At 43.3% G+C, this 14,891-nt stretch overlaps 1 protein-coding gene across 1 annotated transcript in view; it reads right to left on the minus strand.

Annotated features, from left to right (window-relative positions):
• SH3YL1 (SH3 and SYLF domain containing 1) overlaps positions 1–14,756 on the minus strand; it is a 28,844-nt gene extending 14,088 nt beyond the window's left edge. Inside the window, exons 1-5 of the mRNA XM_083495710.1 lie at positions 14,563–14,756; positions 8,240–8,350; positions 7,213–7,326; positions 4,480–4,544; positions 297–409 (exon numbers count right to left, since the gene is read on the minus strand). Of these exons, the coding sequence (XP_083351836.1) occupies positions 297–409; positions 4,480–4,544; positions 7,213–7,326; positions 8,240–8,350; position 14,563 (404 nt within the window). The 5' untranslated portion in view covers positions 14,564–14,756. The remainder of the gene's footprint in view (positions 1–296; positions 410–4,479; positions 4,545–7,212; positions 7,327–8,239; positions 8,351–14,562) is intronic.
• Between the last annotated feature and the right edge of the window lie 135 nt (positions 14,757–14,891).

The following is a 14,891-nucleotide window of genomic DNA, read 5'->3' on the forward strand; positions in this document are numbered from 1 at the left end:
TTCCTGACGTGCTGATGTTTTGTGTTAACTGTCTTGGAGAAAAGCCCTGCCAAAATCTTCCTGCCACTCTGCCAGTAGGCGGTCTCCAGAGACTGGTTTTGATATCAGGAAACAAACATTCAGACAGCTGACTCCTCGAGGCACCATGAACTAGAACAAGTCCCTGGAGACTCTCCCTCCACTCCACTCTTATTGGAGGATCAATAACACCGTTTTCAGCTTACTGAAGATAAATAAAGCTGTACGGTAACAGCTTTTGAGAGCTCAGTATCCTTTAGCATTTCAGTGACACTCACCTCCCCAAAGGCCCAATTGCTACTGTAAAATTTCCTCCCAGAGTAAGATTGCCACCTTTTGCAAAAGCTTCAACAGCTCTCTCATGGTTCAGTATTACCACAAGGTCTGACACCTGGAGAGAGAAAATTAAAAAGCAGAATGTTGAATCTATTTCCAGAAGGAAAGAACTCAAATTGTTTCATTTGCCTACAAGCAGGATAACATAGAAATAGAGGCCCCATCGAAAGACTACAAGCTGAACCAACAAATTTAGTAATCCCGGTGAATGTCTATCCTGGGGAACAAGAACTGAAGGTAGCTATTTATTTGTCTGACCAGGGCACACTGAAAGAGGTGGAAGGACAGCCTGCAGGCTGCCCATCACCCCATTGGTAGATTTTTATTTTAAATAAAGGTAAAAGGTAAAGGGACCCCTGACCGTTAGGTCCAGTCGTGGCCGACTCTGGGGTTGCGGCACTCATCTCGCTTTACTGGCCGAGGGAGCCAGTGTAAAGCTTCCGGGTCATGTGGCCACCATGACTAAGCCACTTCTGGCGAACCAGAGCAACGCACGGAAACGCCATTTACCTTCCCGCCGGAGCGGTACCTATTTATCTACTTGTACTTTGGTGTGCTTTTGAACTGCTAGGTTGGCAGCAGCAGGGACCGAGCAATGGGAGCTCACCCCGTTGCGGGGATTCAAACCGCCGACCTTCCGATCGGCAAGCCCTAGGCTCTGTGGTTTAACCCACAGCGCCACCCACTCTTTATTTTAAATAGGCAACTGTTTAATACACTCTTGCATGTGTACACAGGGCACCACAGTCACCCTCTTCTGAGCTATCCAAACAGATCAGCTCATGAGCGGGGAGTTATTGCCCAGCCACTGCTCATCAAATGATCAAACTGGGTATACTCCACGCCTTCTTCTTCTTTTTTGCTGCTGCAAAAACCAGTGGGATCTGGATAAATTGCTTTCAAGTCATGCTCAAGCCCCCAAACTTGGGTGTGGGTGAACCACACTTGAGCTACTATGCATAAGTTTTTTGGGTTTTTTTTTAAGTGCTCTTCCCCTCATTTAGCTTGATAAACCCCTTGATCATATGGGAGACTGAAGGGAGTTAAGTAGCTGTCATCTCAGAAGGAGCAAAAATGTAAACAAGCCCTTAGGAAAGAACTGGAATACAGATGTTCGTTCTGAAAGCATCCCTTTGTCACCTTGACTCGTGTTGGCACAACCAGAACTGAATTGAGTGCACTGTTTTCAAACAATGCCTAAGAAATGTAGCATTTGTTTGAGTGAAGGGAAGCAACCAGGGTGACTTGCTGTAGAATGAAAGAAAATCAGGATGTAATTATTTTGGGGTGGGATGGGGAGCAGGGGCGGAGGAAGGAGGGTGCAGTAACGGCGGGCTGCCCTGGGTGTCACTACTGAGGGGGGTGACAAAATGCTGGGCGGCACTCACCGTGGGGCCTGCAGCGCACCTGAGCCACTCATCTCTCCTGGGAATGATGAGGTGGCTTGGGCATCCGCAGGCTCCGCTTTGCTCCAAACAATCTGGCCACCGCATCCCCCTCAGCTGTAGGGTGGCTGAGTGGGAGAAGGCAGGTAGACTCCGCAGAGGCCTCGCAAAGCATCATACCCCGACTGGCCCTGCCCTGCAGGTAGCTGGCCCCGCCCCTGGGCGCAGGGCACGTGCGCTGCCCCAGGCGCCAAATTGGCTTGCTGCACTGCTGGGGGAGGGGGAGAACATTAGGCTGAGAAAACTCTCCACACAAGCTTCTTGACATTTCATCATTTCACGTTACCGGGGAGGGTGACAATCCAGACCACGATCATTGAGCCAGTCCTTGGTGAAGTGTAATTGGAAGTCCAAGTGACAATTGTTTTGCCCTAGTTATGCCTGCTGTACAACACAGGTAGCTGCATTGCTCCCAACTCATAGACAAGTAGGTGGGAGGAAGGAAGCTGGCTTTCCAGTTTGACTTCTGTGGTTGCACCCTCACATGGCAGCTGCTTCCAACTTCTTTCCAAGTTGAAGTAGCTTTCAACAGAATGGGCAGCTGCAAGAATGGATCAGCTACTACACCAACCACTCCACCAGGGTTTTGCTTAGATTTCTTTTGGCTAGCGACAACGGGCGGTATTCACCGCTAGTACTATTCAGAGTAGACCCACTGGAGTTAGTGGACTTGGGTTCATTATTTTCACCAGGTCTACTCCAAGTAGGATTTAGCTGCACAACCCTCTGCTCTAGTTTTTTTTTTAACCTGCTTGGGCAAGAACTGGTTGGCAGTCAACAAAGCATGCACAGAAGAGATCAAGGTTATACAACACTCGCTGGCAGCATCTCAGGGCTCCGTAGCCATGCCAGTTATCCATCATCAGGAGTGGGCAGCGCTTTACTTACTTTATAGAAAAGCAAACAAATGGCATGCTTCCTGTTCAAGTTTCCTCTCTGGACGTAATTCTCAAGGAAAAGCATTATAGCTGTGCTTTAGTTTGGCAAATGAATGTACAAGATAGGCAAGCAAGTTCTAACTAACACTTGAAAGACACAGGATAGGATACAAATGTCCCTGCTAAGTTACCATATCATAGGACTTTGACTCTCTAGCTCAGTGTTTCCCAACTAAGGTCTTGAGCTGTTTTTGGACTACAACTCCCATCACCCCCAGGGGTGGGTGGGAACTGTAGCCCCAGCTGGAGACCCAAGTTTGGGGAACACTGCTGTAGATGTTCACAGAATCGTAGATTGGAGAGTTGGAAGGGACCCTGAGAATCATCCAGTCCAACCCCCTGCAATGGAGGAACAAGCAGCTGATCGCCCATATGGCGATCAAACTTGTAACCTGGGGATTATCAGCACCATGCTCTAACCAATGGAGCTATTCAGGCTACAACTCCAATCATTCCTAAGCATTGGTTATGCTAGCTGAAACTGATACGGGTTGCAAATACGGCATCATCTGGAAGTGCATGGGATCTCCATTCCTGACTACAAAAGAGCCTCTTGCAGTCTAGCTACCATAAAGAAGTACAGTGGTGCCTCGCAAGACGAAAATAATCCGTTCCGCGAGTCTCTTCGTCTAGTGGTTTTTTCGTCTTGCGAAGCAACCCTATTAGTGGCTTAGCGGATTAGTGCCATTAGCGGTTTAGTGGCTAAAAGGCTATTAGCGGCTTAGCGGCTTAGAAAAAGGGGGGGGAGCAAAAAAAATCGCAAGACTTGCAAGACGTTTTCGTCTTGCGAAGCAAGCCTATAGGGAAATTTGTCTTGCGAAGCGCATCGAAAAACGGAAAACCCTTTCGTCTAGCGGGTTTTTTGTCTTGCGAGGCATTCGTCTTGCAGGGCACCACTGTACAGTCAAACCTTGGAAGTCGAACGGAATCTGTTCCAAAAGTCTGATTAAAACGTTCAGAAACCAAAGCGCGGCTTCTGATTGGCTGCAGGACGTTTGGTTTCCAAAAATAGTTTGCAAATCAGAACAGTCCCTTCCAGGGTTGCGGCATTCGGGAGCCAAAACGTTCGAGAACTAGGCTGTTTGAAAACCAAGGTACAACTGTATCATAAATGTGAATGCAAATATGAATGCTTTAAAAAGAACTCTTGCCCAATATAAAGAAAATCTTATTGAACCATACAGTCATACCTCTTCTTGCGAACACTTCATGTTGTGTTTTTTCGGGCTAAGAACACGGCAAACCCAGAAGTGTTTACTTCCGGGTTTCGCTGCGCACATGCGCAGAAGCATTCTGTGCAGTTCGTGCATGCACAGAAGCACTCTATAGCACTTCGCACATGCGCAGAAGTGCCGCTTTGGTTATGGACTTTTCGGGGTGCTAACTGCACCCCGGAACGGATCGTGTCCTCAACCAAAGTTACCACTGTTTATGAGTTTTAGTCAATCACGTTCCAAATCTGCCTAAGTTTGCATGCAAGAGGGAAAAAATAGTCCTACAGGAGGAAGACATGCTCTCTGTGTTACTGTGTGATAAATACAACTGTTGCAGCAGGCACTGTCGTAAAAGAGAACCATTCTGCCCCTTTCCACACACAGGATCCTCATCTGTAATTTTTACTGCGTATATCATCATAATTTAAAAACTCTGCCCAATTAATTAGAGACATGGTTTTAGGAGTCAATCAAAATGTGTGTGCGTGTTTTCTAACCAACTAACTAAACATTGCAGCATTAACTTACCTCGATTCCGATTTCAAATCCGCCACCAAGGCCAGCTATCCCGATGGCAGATGGAGCTGACCAGACTAGAAGAAGAGAAACAGAAACACATTGTGAACATGCAGAGCATTTTACTTTAGAACTGAATGAGATAGGCAGGTGCAACAGGGAAAGAGGATGCCGCTGCATTAGACTCTCGTATTTGAAGTTCATTTGCAAATAATCCAATGCCATTCTGCAACGCTTTATTCACAAAGAAAAAGAACTTCGAAGGAAATCGCTTCATACAGTTCAGGCATTTCTACAACGCTGAATTTTTTGTTCCAATACTGACTTGCAAATGAAAGACTGCACGTTCAAACAAAATATGTATGTAATACAATACGTAGGTCGTTTTGAAAAGCATGATACAAATGTATATGTCAAAGTGTGCCAAGGAAAGCTGGAAGCTGTTCTTCAAAATGTTTTATTTTGCTCCCAGTTTTGAATCTCATGCACAGCTGTAGAAACTACAAAATCCAGACAGTTTTGGTAAAATTTAGAAGGCTCGAGTAAGGCAAGTCACATCATGTGCTACATACACCACTGAAAAATAAACAAGCCACAAACTATTGTTTGGGAATCTTAACAGGAACTAAATTCCTTTCAAACCCTCCATTAGCTTCTGCCAGCCACTAATTGTCAGACTATCTGCCGTGTCAATAGAAGGAAGTGTGGCAAGTGGAGAGATGCTACTGTCTCATTCTCTAATGTCCTATTATTCTTTGTATAATGTGTCCATGCTGGTTTTTGCGACTGAGGTCCTGTGTTTATGTCTTAGGGGCTGGCCACTGAGAGAATGGGATGCTGGACTCAGGCCTGCCCCAAGACATTTTGGCACCTGGTAAAGGGTAAAGGGACCCCTGACCATTAGGTCCAGTCGTGACTGACTCTGGGGTTGCGTCGCTCATCTCGCTTTATTGGCAGAGGGAGCCGGCGTACAGCTTCCGGGTCATGTGGCCAGCATGACTAAGCCGCTTCTGGCGAACCAAAGCAGTGCACCTTCCCGCCGGAGTGGTACCTATTTATCTACTTGCACTTTTATGTGCTTTCGAACCGCTAGGTTGGCAGGAACAGGGACTGAGCGGGGATTCGAACCGCGACCTTCTGATCAGCAAGTCCTGGGCTCTGTGGGCCACAAAACAGCACCCTCCACCAGGGAAGAAGGGGTGAGTGAAGATCTACCCATCAAGAGCAAGGAGAGGAATAAACATCTAAATTGGGAACAAGGGTGGGAGGAGACCAGCAGCCTCTCCTATTCACCAAGAGGCCGTTGCAGAGGTGGCATTTGGGCTGCCAATGACAGAGCAGATCTGGCCTCAAAGGAGAGCACCACAGATGTCGCTGCAACTGCGGCAACAGGTGATGCATTCCTACTCCCCTTGGCATCCTGCCACCTGAGGCGATTGCCTCGCCTTGCCTCATGGGCCCTACCTGGACTAGATGAGCCATTGGTTTGATCCAGTAGGAACTTCTTATGTTCTTAAGACAGTTCCAAGGATGTCACAAGGCATCTATTACAGGAAGAGGGAACTTGTAGCCCCTCTAGATGTTGTTAGATTACAACTCCTATCCTCTCTCACCACAGCTTATGTGACCTGGGAACCGAAGCCTATCATCTGGAGAGCCACAGGTAAATATACTTCTTCTAAAAGAAACATGGAGCTGCTCATTTTTAGTCATTGGAACTAACCGAACAGGACTCTCATGTACAGGAATGCTCCCATTATGTAATCTGCAGTGTTTTCAAAACAGCAAACTGCAAGCTGCTTTTTATGGCCAAGTATAAACTCAAGACAAAGGGAACATTTGTTTGCGAGCTATTCTTCGGAGATTACGGAAGCGCTCAGTGCCTGCCAGCAAAAGGACACAGATATGTGCCTTTGAAACATGCCTCCACCAGCAAGACAATTCTGTCTCAGTTTTAGGAATTTTGTTTTCAACGAGAGCCTTCACACAAACTGATTTCCTGGAGGATTCTTTGTGTGAATGGGTGTCAAGGTGCTTGTTGACCAGAGAAGCCTTTTCCAACCTGGTGCCCGTACTATGTTGCTAAGGCTACAGCTCCCACTATCCCTGACAATTGGCCAAGAGGGCTAAACAGATAGAATCATAGAGCTGGAAGGGACCACAAGGGTCATCTAGTCCAACCCCCTGTAATGCAGGGATATTTTGCCCAATGCGGGCATTGAACTTGACCCTGAAATTAAGAGACACATGCTCTACGAACTGTGCTGATTGGAAGGAGGCAAGTGAGATGTGTGTTAAGACTCCAGTAATATCTGGAGGGCACCAGGTTGGAAAATCTGGTCTAGGGAATAGCACCCAGTTCTGTACTTTAACTTCACTATTATGCTCCTGGACATCATGAGACTGATTTCTTTTTGTACAACTGAATAAACCCTGATAGAATGATCTAAACTTCTCTGCCTACCCCCTATCTTTCCATTTTTATAATGCATAAATATACTCGGCCAGATAATCAGATGAACAGACACATACTTCAAAGTAGTGAAATTTGTGATGGGGGCCTAAGACTCAACATCCTCTACATTCAGCTGGGAGGGTAGTTGCCAGATACGCCCAATTCACAATAGCTCACAATTTCATCCCAATGGACATGCAGGCCCTGTTGAAGCTTGAAAAACTCTCGGCATCTCTTTTTGCATGCAGAAGCATTTGGACTGCTTTAAAAGGAGGAAAGGGCAAACTTACTTCCGTTCGGGAGGCGAGCCAGAACGATCCCACTGCCTCCTCGAGCTGTGACCAAAAACCCAGCTTTGATTACAGACAAGACTGCAAGACCTTTTGCTTTGGCAATTACATGGGCTGCAAATAATGAAATTAAACAGTTAGATATTATGGAGGCAAAGAACCAATACTAGGGTTGCTGTATTTCCAGAGGTAAAAATCTGGGCAAAAAAAGAAAAAGTTGTTGAGCCACCAAAAAGAGGACATGTCCAGGATTTCCTGGACATATGGCAACCCTCACCACTCCGAATTAGGGGGGGGAGAGCTTTTTTCATTTAATTAAGCTATTATGCAGAGACTTGACCCTTTGAGGCAAAATTTTGCTTTGATACTCTTGATCAAGGAAGTCAATGAAGTCTGAGGGACAGACTTTAGTTTCACTTTCAAATCTGGGACCAATGGGCAAGTTAGTTTTGAAGCTTGCCCTTCTGTGTGTGACGCTGATTACTAAAAGCAGAGAGGCAGGAAAGGAATAACCAGATTGCCATTTAACTGGCATTTTACGGGGACCAAAATGTTCGAAAACCAAATCGCTGTTTCTGATTGGCTGCAGGAAGCCCTGTCGGACGTTCAGGTTCCAAATGAACGTTCGCAAACCGAACAATCACTTCCGGGTTTGCGGCATTCGGGAGCCAAAAGATCTGAGTTTCAGGGTGTTCAGGGTGTGCAAGGTACGACTGTACATTGCAAATGAATTTGCAGGACATGCCTTGGACCACTGCTTTTTCCTAGACTGCGATACCAGCTTCTTTCCGGGAAACAGTTTATAGAAAGCTGGGAATGCAAAATGTAACAGGGGCTTTAAAAAAGAACAAATCTGCACACAATCCATTTCATGTTACCAAATGCAAATGTTACCAAATACCAAATGTTACCCAGGTCTTTAATCAGGTGAACTCACAAAGACAAGACTAGAGGGGAAACTTAGCTCTAGAAAGAACAAACAAACTGAAGTTGTGATCAACAAGATGAAAAACTCTCTTTTACTAACCAGGTATGATCTTGTCAGGGCCATTTCTAGAAGTGATTTCTGTAAATTCTCTTAAAATCTTAGCTGCCTTCTTTGCTTCTGACTTCAAATTGGAAGGTATAGGGTTATTCACTGAAAAGGAGGGGAGATATAAAGGAGTATTGTAAACAAAACATGAATACTTCAAAAGGGGGTAAGAATCATCTGTTAGTTCCAAGAGCTGGTAACATTTGTTGCATCCCTAACAATCTGGTACAAATGTCTTGCTTAGTAACACCATATAATGCTACCACTATCTCCTCCATTATCAGCATAAAGACATGATGGTGGAGAATCATTCCACAGTACAATTTGCTATTTTTGAGTATTGAGCCTATGGAGAAATGACACATTCTTTCACCAGTAGCTCTGAAGCATGTGTCAAGCTAAATAAAAAATTGATCCAATTTCATTCCACCAATGAGCAACCCAGAGCTGCAGCAGGCAACGTTAAAATGCAGATAAGTTCCAGCAAAGGGACTTACTAGCTGATGGCTTTGGAGTGATTATGCCACAGCTGATTCAAGAATGATGACATCAAACCCTACGTGAGTCAGGCATATGACAGAACAGGAAAACAGGCAGGTTTCTAAAAGAAGCTTGAAGTCTGTAATTAGAATTCTGACTAACACCGCTGTGTTGGTTGAATATCTCTGCAAAGTAGAGGCTCTCACTGTATATCAAGATGGTTTAAATAAATAAGGTTCCACTGCAATCTCCATTAGCCCAAGGGGGGAAAATCATATTCTTTTGGGTCCTCTTGCAATCCTTTATAAATACCTGTCCTTCATTGCCGTCACAAGAATAAAAATGTAAACCATGATGCCTATGGAGCACAAAACCTATTGTTAGTAGCCAAATTGTTTACATTCCATTCATCCATCCACACTGGACCTAAGTATTATTAAACATTAAGCCACTTAAAAGCATGGGCACTTAGGCTGAGCTATAAAGGTTAAAACATTTTATCTGTATTACTGAGTTGTTAAAAGTTACTGAGGAGCAAAAGTAAATATGTGAATAGCTTAGGTGGCAGAACAATTAGATTTTTTGGCGTAGCCTTGAAATACTTTTCACCTAAGGAATGGTTGCAGAAACTTTATTCATTTAACACAGTGCCATCATTGTGTATTGCGCTTGCAGCATAGGAAAGGACAGGAGTATTTCTTGAGGAGCTTACAATCTAACAAGATACACAGCAGAGAGGCCACAGGGGGAGAGTGTGCTATCATGAAGTTGCATGCATTTAAGGCTTAGTTTTAGTCTCACTAATGCAAGAGCAGATTGCAACGAAGACTTCACCAAGGTGGCAGGTTTTGCAGGAGGGATTTGAAGAGAAAGAGGTGACCTCACAGAGAATAGTTTGTCATCAATACAACGCAAACATCTGTCTTAGTTTTAGTCCTCAAGAGAAGTTAAAAGGAATGACTGATGGCAGCAGGATAATACAGGCAGTGCACATGAGAGCTGGTAAAGATTTTTCAAGTATTAACAGAAGCCCTGTTGAGCATAGGATTGCAGTCACAGAATGTGAAATAGTTGGGGATTTTTTAAACTCCTCTGACTTAGATCCAAATGAGAAACTCAAAACACTGCCAACCCTATACAATGGAGTAATCAATCCATAAACAAATACTGTGTAAGATATTATGAGTTAACAAAGATCCACCCGGTAAGATAACAGAAGGCAAAACTAATCTGCTCATAATTTCTCAGGTGAAATATTTCTCAAAATTAATATACAAACAGCTATTAGATACAAGGTCAGCTGTGTCCAAAATAAGGAGCCAGAAAGATAGGAGAGCATGAGATATCAAGAATGGAGAAAACTCCCTCCAATGAAATTGCTCAGTACAACTAAATCTGGAGCAAGGATTGGGTGGAAGATAGTCTTGTGAACGCACTGTGCCAATCACGTTATCCTTCGAGTACCTCTGAGGTCTCCCTTCTTTTGTTCATGAAGAAGGAGGGTGTCATCAAGAAGTCTTGCACAAAAACATGAACACAGCAGGTGGAAAGAATTTATACCCCAGCGCAACAAACCTGACTTGCAAAACTTTCTTATCAGCAATAGAGAGAGTGCGCGCGATGGTTTGTTGGAAATCTGGCTGCACATGGTTATCAGAGTTTAATTACATTTCCAATTATACTTTCAAACTGTACAACGCCACAATCATAGTACAGTGGTACCTCGGGTTACATACGCTTCAGGTTACAGACTCTGCTAACCCAGAAATATTACATCGGGTTAAGAACTTTGCTTCAGGATGAGAACAGAAATCATGAAGCAGCGGCACAGCGGCAGCAGGAGGCCCCATTAGCTAAAGTGGTGCTTCAGGTTAAGAACAGAACTCCAGAACGAATTAAGTTCTTGACCCGAGGTACCACTGTACTGAGTAAATACCCGCCTTTTTAAAACATCACCTACAAGGTACACAAAAGGCACATGTTTTAATCAGTTGTTATAAGTTCAGTTTTATGTTTGCTATGGGAACGGTGCAACCTTATCATTGGACACACACAGTGATATACAGAGGCAAAACAGTAATGAAATGCAGCCCTGAATCTCTTTTCAGGCAAGTCCTTAGGGAATCTAACAATCCTACCTACAATTACTCAGAAAAAGTCACGTTAAGTTCAGTGGGGCTTGCTCCTAGGTAAGTGGGTACAGGATTTCAGCCCAAATGACAAAACATTATCAGAAGGATTTTATGAATCTCACGGCAAATTACCATCATATTTGAAACAGCTTGAAATGAGCCTCTAAGTACGCACAGACTGAACTCCCCATCCTCCCCCTAAGCAGGATAATCTTGCTGAATGAAAGCTAAAGGGTAAAATAATATGACAGCAGCTGAGCAGAAGAGGAAAATGAAAATATTTGCTTGAATTTACCTCTTTTAAAGTGGCTGCATAGATACAGAGATATTAGATGACTGCAATATTTTGGAGAAGCAAAACCAAAAAGGAAAGCAATGCTAAGAAGCATGAAACTTTCATGTAATTCAAGCTTTCAGACAATGTTTTTGTAGCAGTCAGGTGTCCACATATGCAACAGAGGACAGCTGTGGTCCTAGCTTCTGGTATCTCCAGGTAAACTGGGGGGGAAAACCTTTCCTGAAACCGTAGACAACTGCTGCTAGTCAGTGTAGACAATACTGAGTTAGACAAAGCCAAAGGCCTGACTTGGTAAAATACGCTTTCTCTTCTTAAATTGCTTTTTATCGATTTGCTAAACAGTTATCAAGGCGGAATGCAGAGCTTGGTAAGTGAGAAAAATATATACCAGCTAAAGACTGCAGTCACTTTTGTTCCAACATCGGCAGTCAACTAAAGGTGTTGCTCCATAGTGTTGCATGTGATATAACGTATGGAAACAATGATCAACCGATTTTACCAAGCCAATAAAGGCACACCATGCTTTATAGAAAGTGTCTGGCGTTTTTGTTTTGTTTTGGATGCAATGCCCCTTTTGTATATGGTTAATTTGTCTCTAAGAATGATGTCCCATACTTGTGATATCCAAGCTTTGAAGAGGTTTGTATTTAGAGATTTCGAATACAGTGATACCTCAGGTTACATACACTTCAGGTTACATACGCTTCAGGTTACAGACTCAGAAATAGTGCTTCAGGATGAGAACAGACAGCACCACGGCACAACAGCAGCAGGAGGCCCTATTAGCTAAAGTGGTGCTTCAGGTTAAGAACAGTTTCGGGTTAAGTACAGACCTCCAGAACGAATTAAGTACTTAACCCGAGGTACCACTGTAGTTTGCTATCACTAATTTAGTTCTGCAAATGCAAAATAAGATGCTTATTAGTTATATCTTGGTTCTGTAGAGTAAAATAAGATACCAAAGCCTATTTTGGGTCTTGTTGCATGGACTGCCTAGTATGGATACAAATATTATTAGGTGTAGCTGAAACCATTACAAAACAAAATGCACAAAACAAAACAAAATAAAATACATTACACAATTATCAATAATTATTATAACCAGGCATTCTGTCAGATAAGAGTAGATGGTGGTGAGAAGGCTTGTTTTGAGCTCGATTATTTTAAAAACTGCAGTTCCAGCTGTTTTTTGTTAACTGCTTTGAGGTTTTCTTCTACAACCAAGATACAGTATAAATATATTTTATGAAATAAATAAATAAAATTGCATGGCCTCCCTATTTAAGGGGAAATGAATGTGGAAATACAACTTTAGCATTATAAAACAGCATACTAACATTTAAAAAGCCCAGGTAGTATGTTTCCTGTGCTGCAGGAAGATGGGAGGTCAGGAAAAACGAGACAAGCACCTCAGAACAAATATTTGCATGATACTCCAACTCAAGGTTAGCTTTATCTGAAAACAGATCACAGGCATTTTAGCAAGTAGTGAAGATATAAGTGACCTACTCTGCAGAAAACAAGGACATGAGAAATGTCATATCTGACTGCTTTTAGTTCTCTTAACCTTGTAGGCTGCATATCATACTTTGGGAGGGCAACTGATGCAAGTGTTGCCAATAGGATTTCACATGCAAAAGCCCTTATTTGTATTCAGAATACACACATTTCAGTTTAATCAATGGAGTCAACATTATTACATTCCCTCTGCTCTCTTAGACTGAGAGTTTGAGGGCATAGCCTGTCTTCTCAACAAAGTTTGTAAACCACTCTGCAATACTTACTCACTTATTCCATTTGTGCCCTGCTCTTCAGCCAAAAAGCCTCCAAGAGAGGCTTACATTGAAACATTCTGAATTGCAATATTAAAGCCACAGATTTCAGAGAAAAGGAGAGAACATTGACCACAGCTAGACGTGTTGGCTTTTGTAGGTTTATGATGGATACTTAGGATAAATTGATTTTTATTATTTTTTTAAAACTAACAGCCAAGAACAACAATTACCAAAATTCACCAAGCAACAGTTCTTCACCATCACCCTTCTAGGTCCCAAGGTACATGCAGAGGAAAATAAGTGAGTGCAGGCACAGTGATTTAGAATACTTCCTTTGGATTGGATTTCCTGGTTACTTTTGACACCATGGCAAACTCTTTTGTCACTGGCAAAAAAAACCCCTATAGCTGGTCACAGCAGATGGAGAAATTCATGACTTTATTGTAGCAGTGATTTAACCCTCCATTAGCTTCTGCTAGCCACTAATTGTCAGACTATCTGCCATGTCAATAGAAGGAAGTGTGGCAAGTGGAGAGATGCTACTGTCTCATTATCTAATGTCCTATTATTCTTCGTATAATGTGTCCACGCTGGTTTTTGCGACCGAGGTCCTGTGTTTATGTCTTAGGGGCTGGCCACTGAGAGAATGGGATGCTGAAATCAGGCCTGCCCCAAAACGTTTTGGCACCTGAGTGGGCCACAAAACACAAAACAGCAATAAGGGGTGAGTGAAGATCTACCCATCAGGAACGAGCAGAAGAATAAAGATCTACATCGGTAACAAAGGTGGGAGGAGACCAGCAGTCCCTCCTATTCAACAAGAGGCCGTTGCAGAGGTGTCCAATAATAATAATAATAATAATAATAATAATAATAATAATATTTGTATCCCACCCATCTGACTGAGAATAAAAATAGGAATATAATAACACACATTAATAAAACATAAATGGGGATTTTGGCTAGCTTGCACCTATTCAGTCCAACAACAACAACAACATTATTTGTAACCCACCCATCTAACCGGGAATAAAAATAGGACTATAATAACACACATGTTAATACAACATAAATGGGAATTTTGGCTAGTTTGCACCTATTTATTATTATGATAATAATAATAATGCAGTACCCTGCCCACCTGACTGGGATTTCTGGACCACTTCCTGTGTGTGTCTGTGTGTGTGTGTGTGTGTGTGTGTGTGTGTGTGTGTGTATGGGACTATATTCCATATAAATATACCATTACACATTACAATCATATTTTGACTGAACAAGAAACATAAAACAAACATAAAACAAGAACCGGACTCCGAGTCTGTGATTCTAAAAGTGACTTACACTAGGGCAGTCCTATTAATTTATCAGTGGACTTGTTTCACTCTTTTTAAATAATGATTTATTATTTATACCCCGTGCATCTGGCTAGGTTTCCCCAGCCACTCTTTTAAAGATTTGCAAGCCCCTCATGTGGGGGGAAAAACTGGACTTAGAAAACTAGACAGGGATGAACTAGGGAAACTTGGGGAATAAATATGGGCAAGACTTTTTCCAAAAACTCAATTTCCTCTCTCCCCCACCACCTTCCAAATTCCCACCTCCCTCATATCCACACCAAGCAAGCATACTTACTGCTTCCAGGAAGGTACCATCCACTCCCACCCCTGGCTTGGGAAAGCCTCGGGAGTATCTACAGCAATGCAGCCAACCACTCGCGACAGAAACTATCCCTGCGTTCCACTCCCAAGACCCCGCCTTGTAAGAGGCAGCAGCCGCTGCTGCTGCTGCTCACCTGGAGCAGGTGCATGGGCGGGCGTGAGGCGCGATAGTCGTCTAAACCACGCGCCTGATTTTCTTTATCTAACATTGGAATCGAAGCCGCGAAAGAGAGCTCGGGGGCGTTAACTCCTGAAAGGGAATTTAAAAAATAAAAATGATTTCAACTTTATTTCGTATCCTTC

Source organism: Podarcis liolepis (assembly GCF_965112155.1).
Source record: "Podarcis liolepis genome assembly, chromosome: 3".
NCBI classification, from domain to species: Eukaryota; Metazoa; Chordata; class Lepidosauria; order Squamata; family Lacertidae; genus Podarcis; species Podarcis liolepis.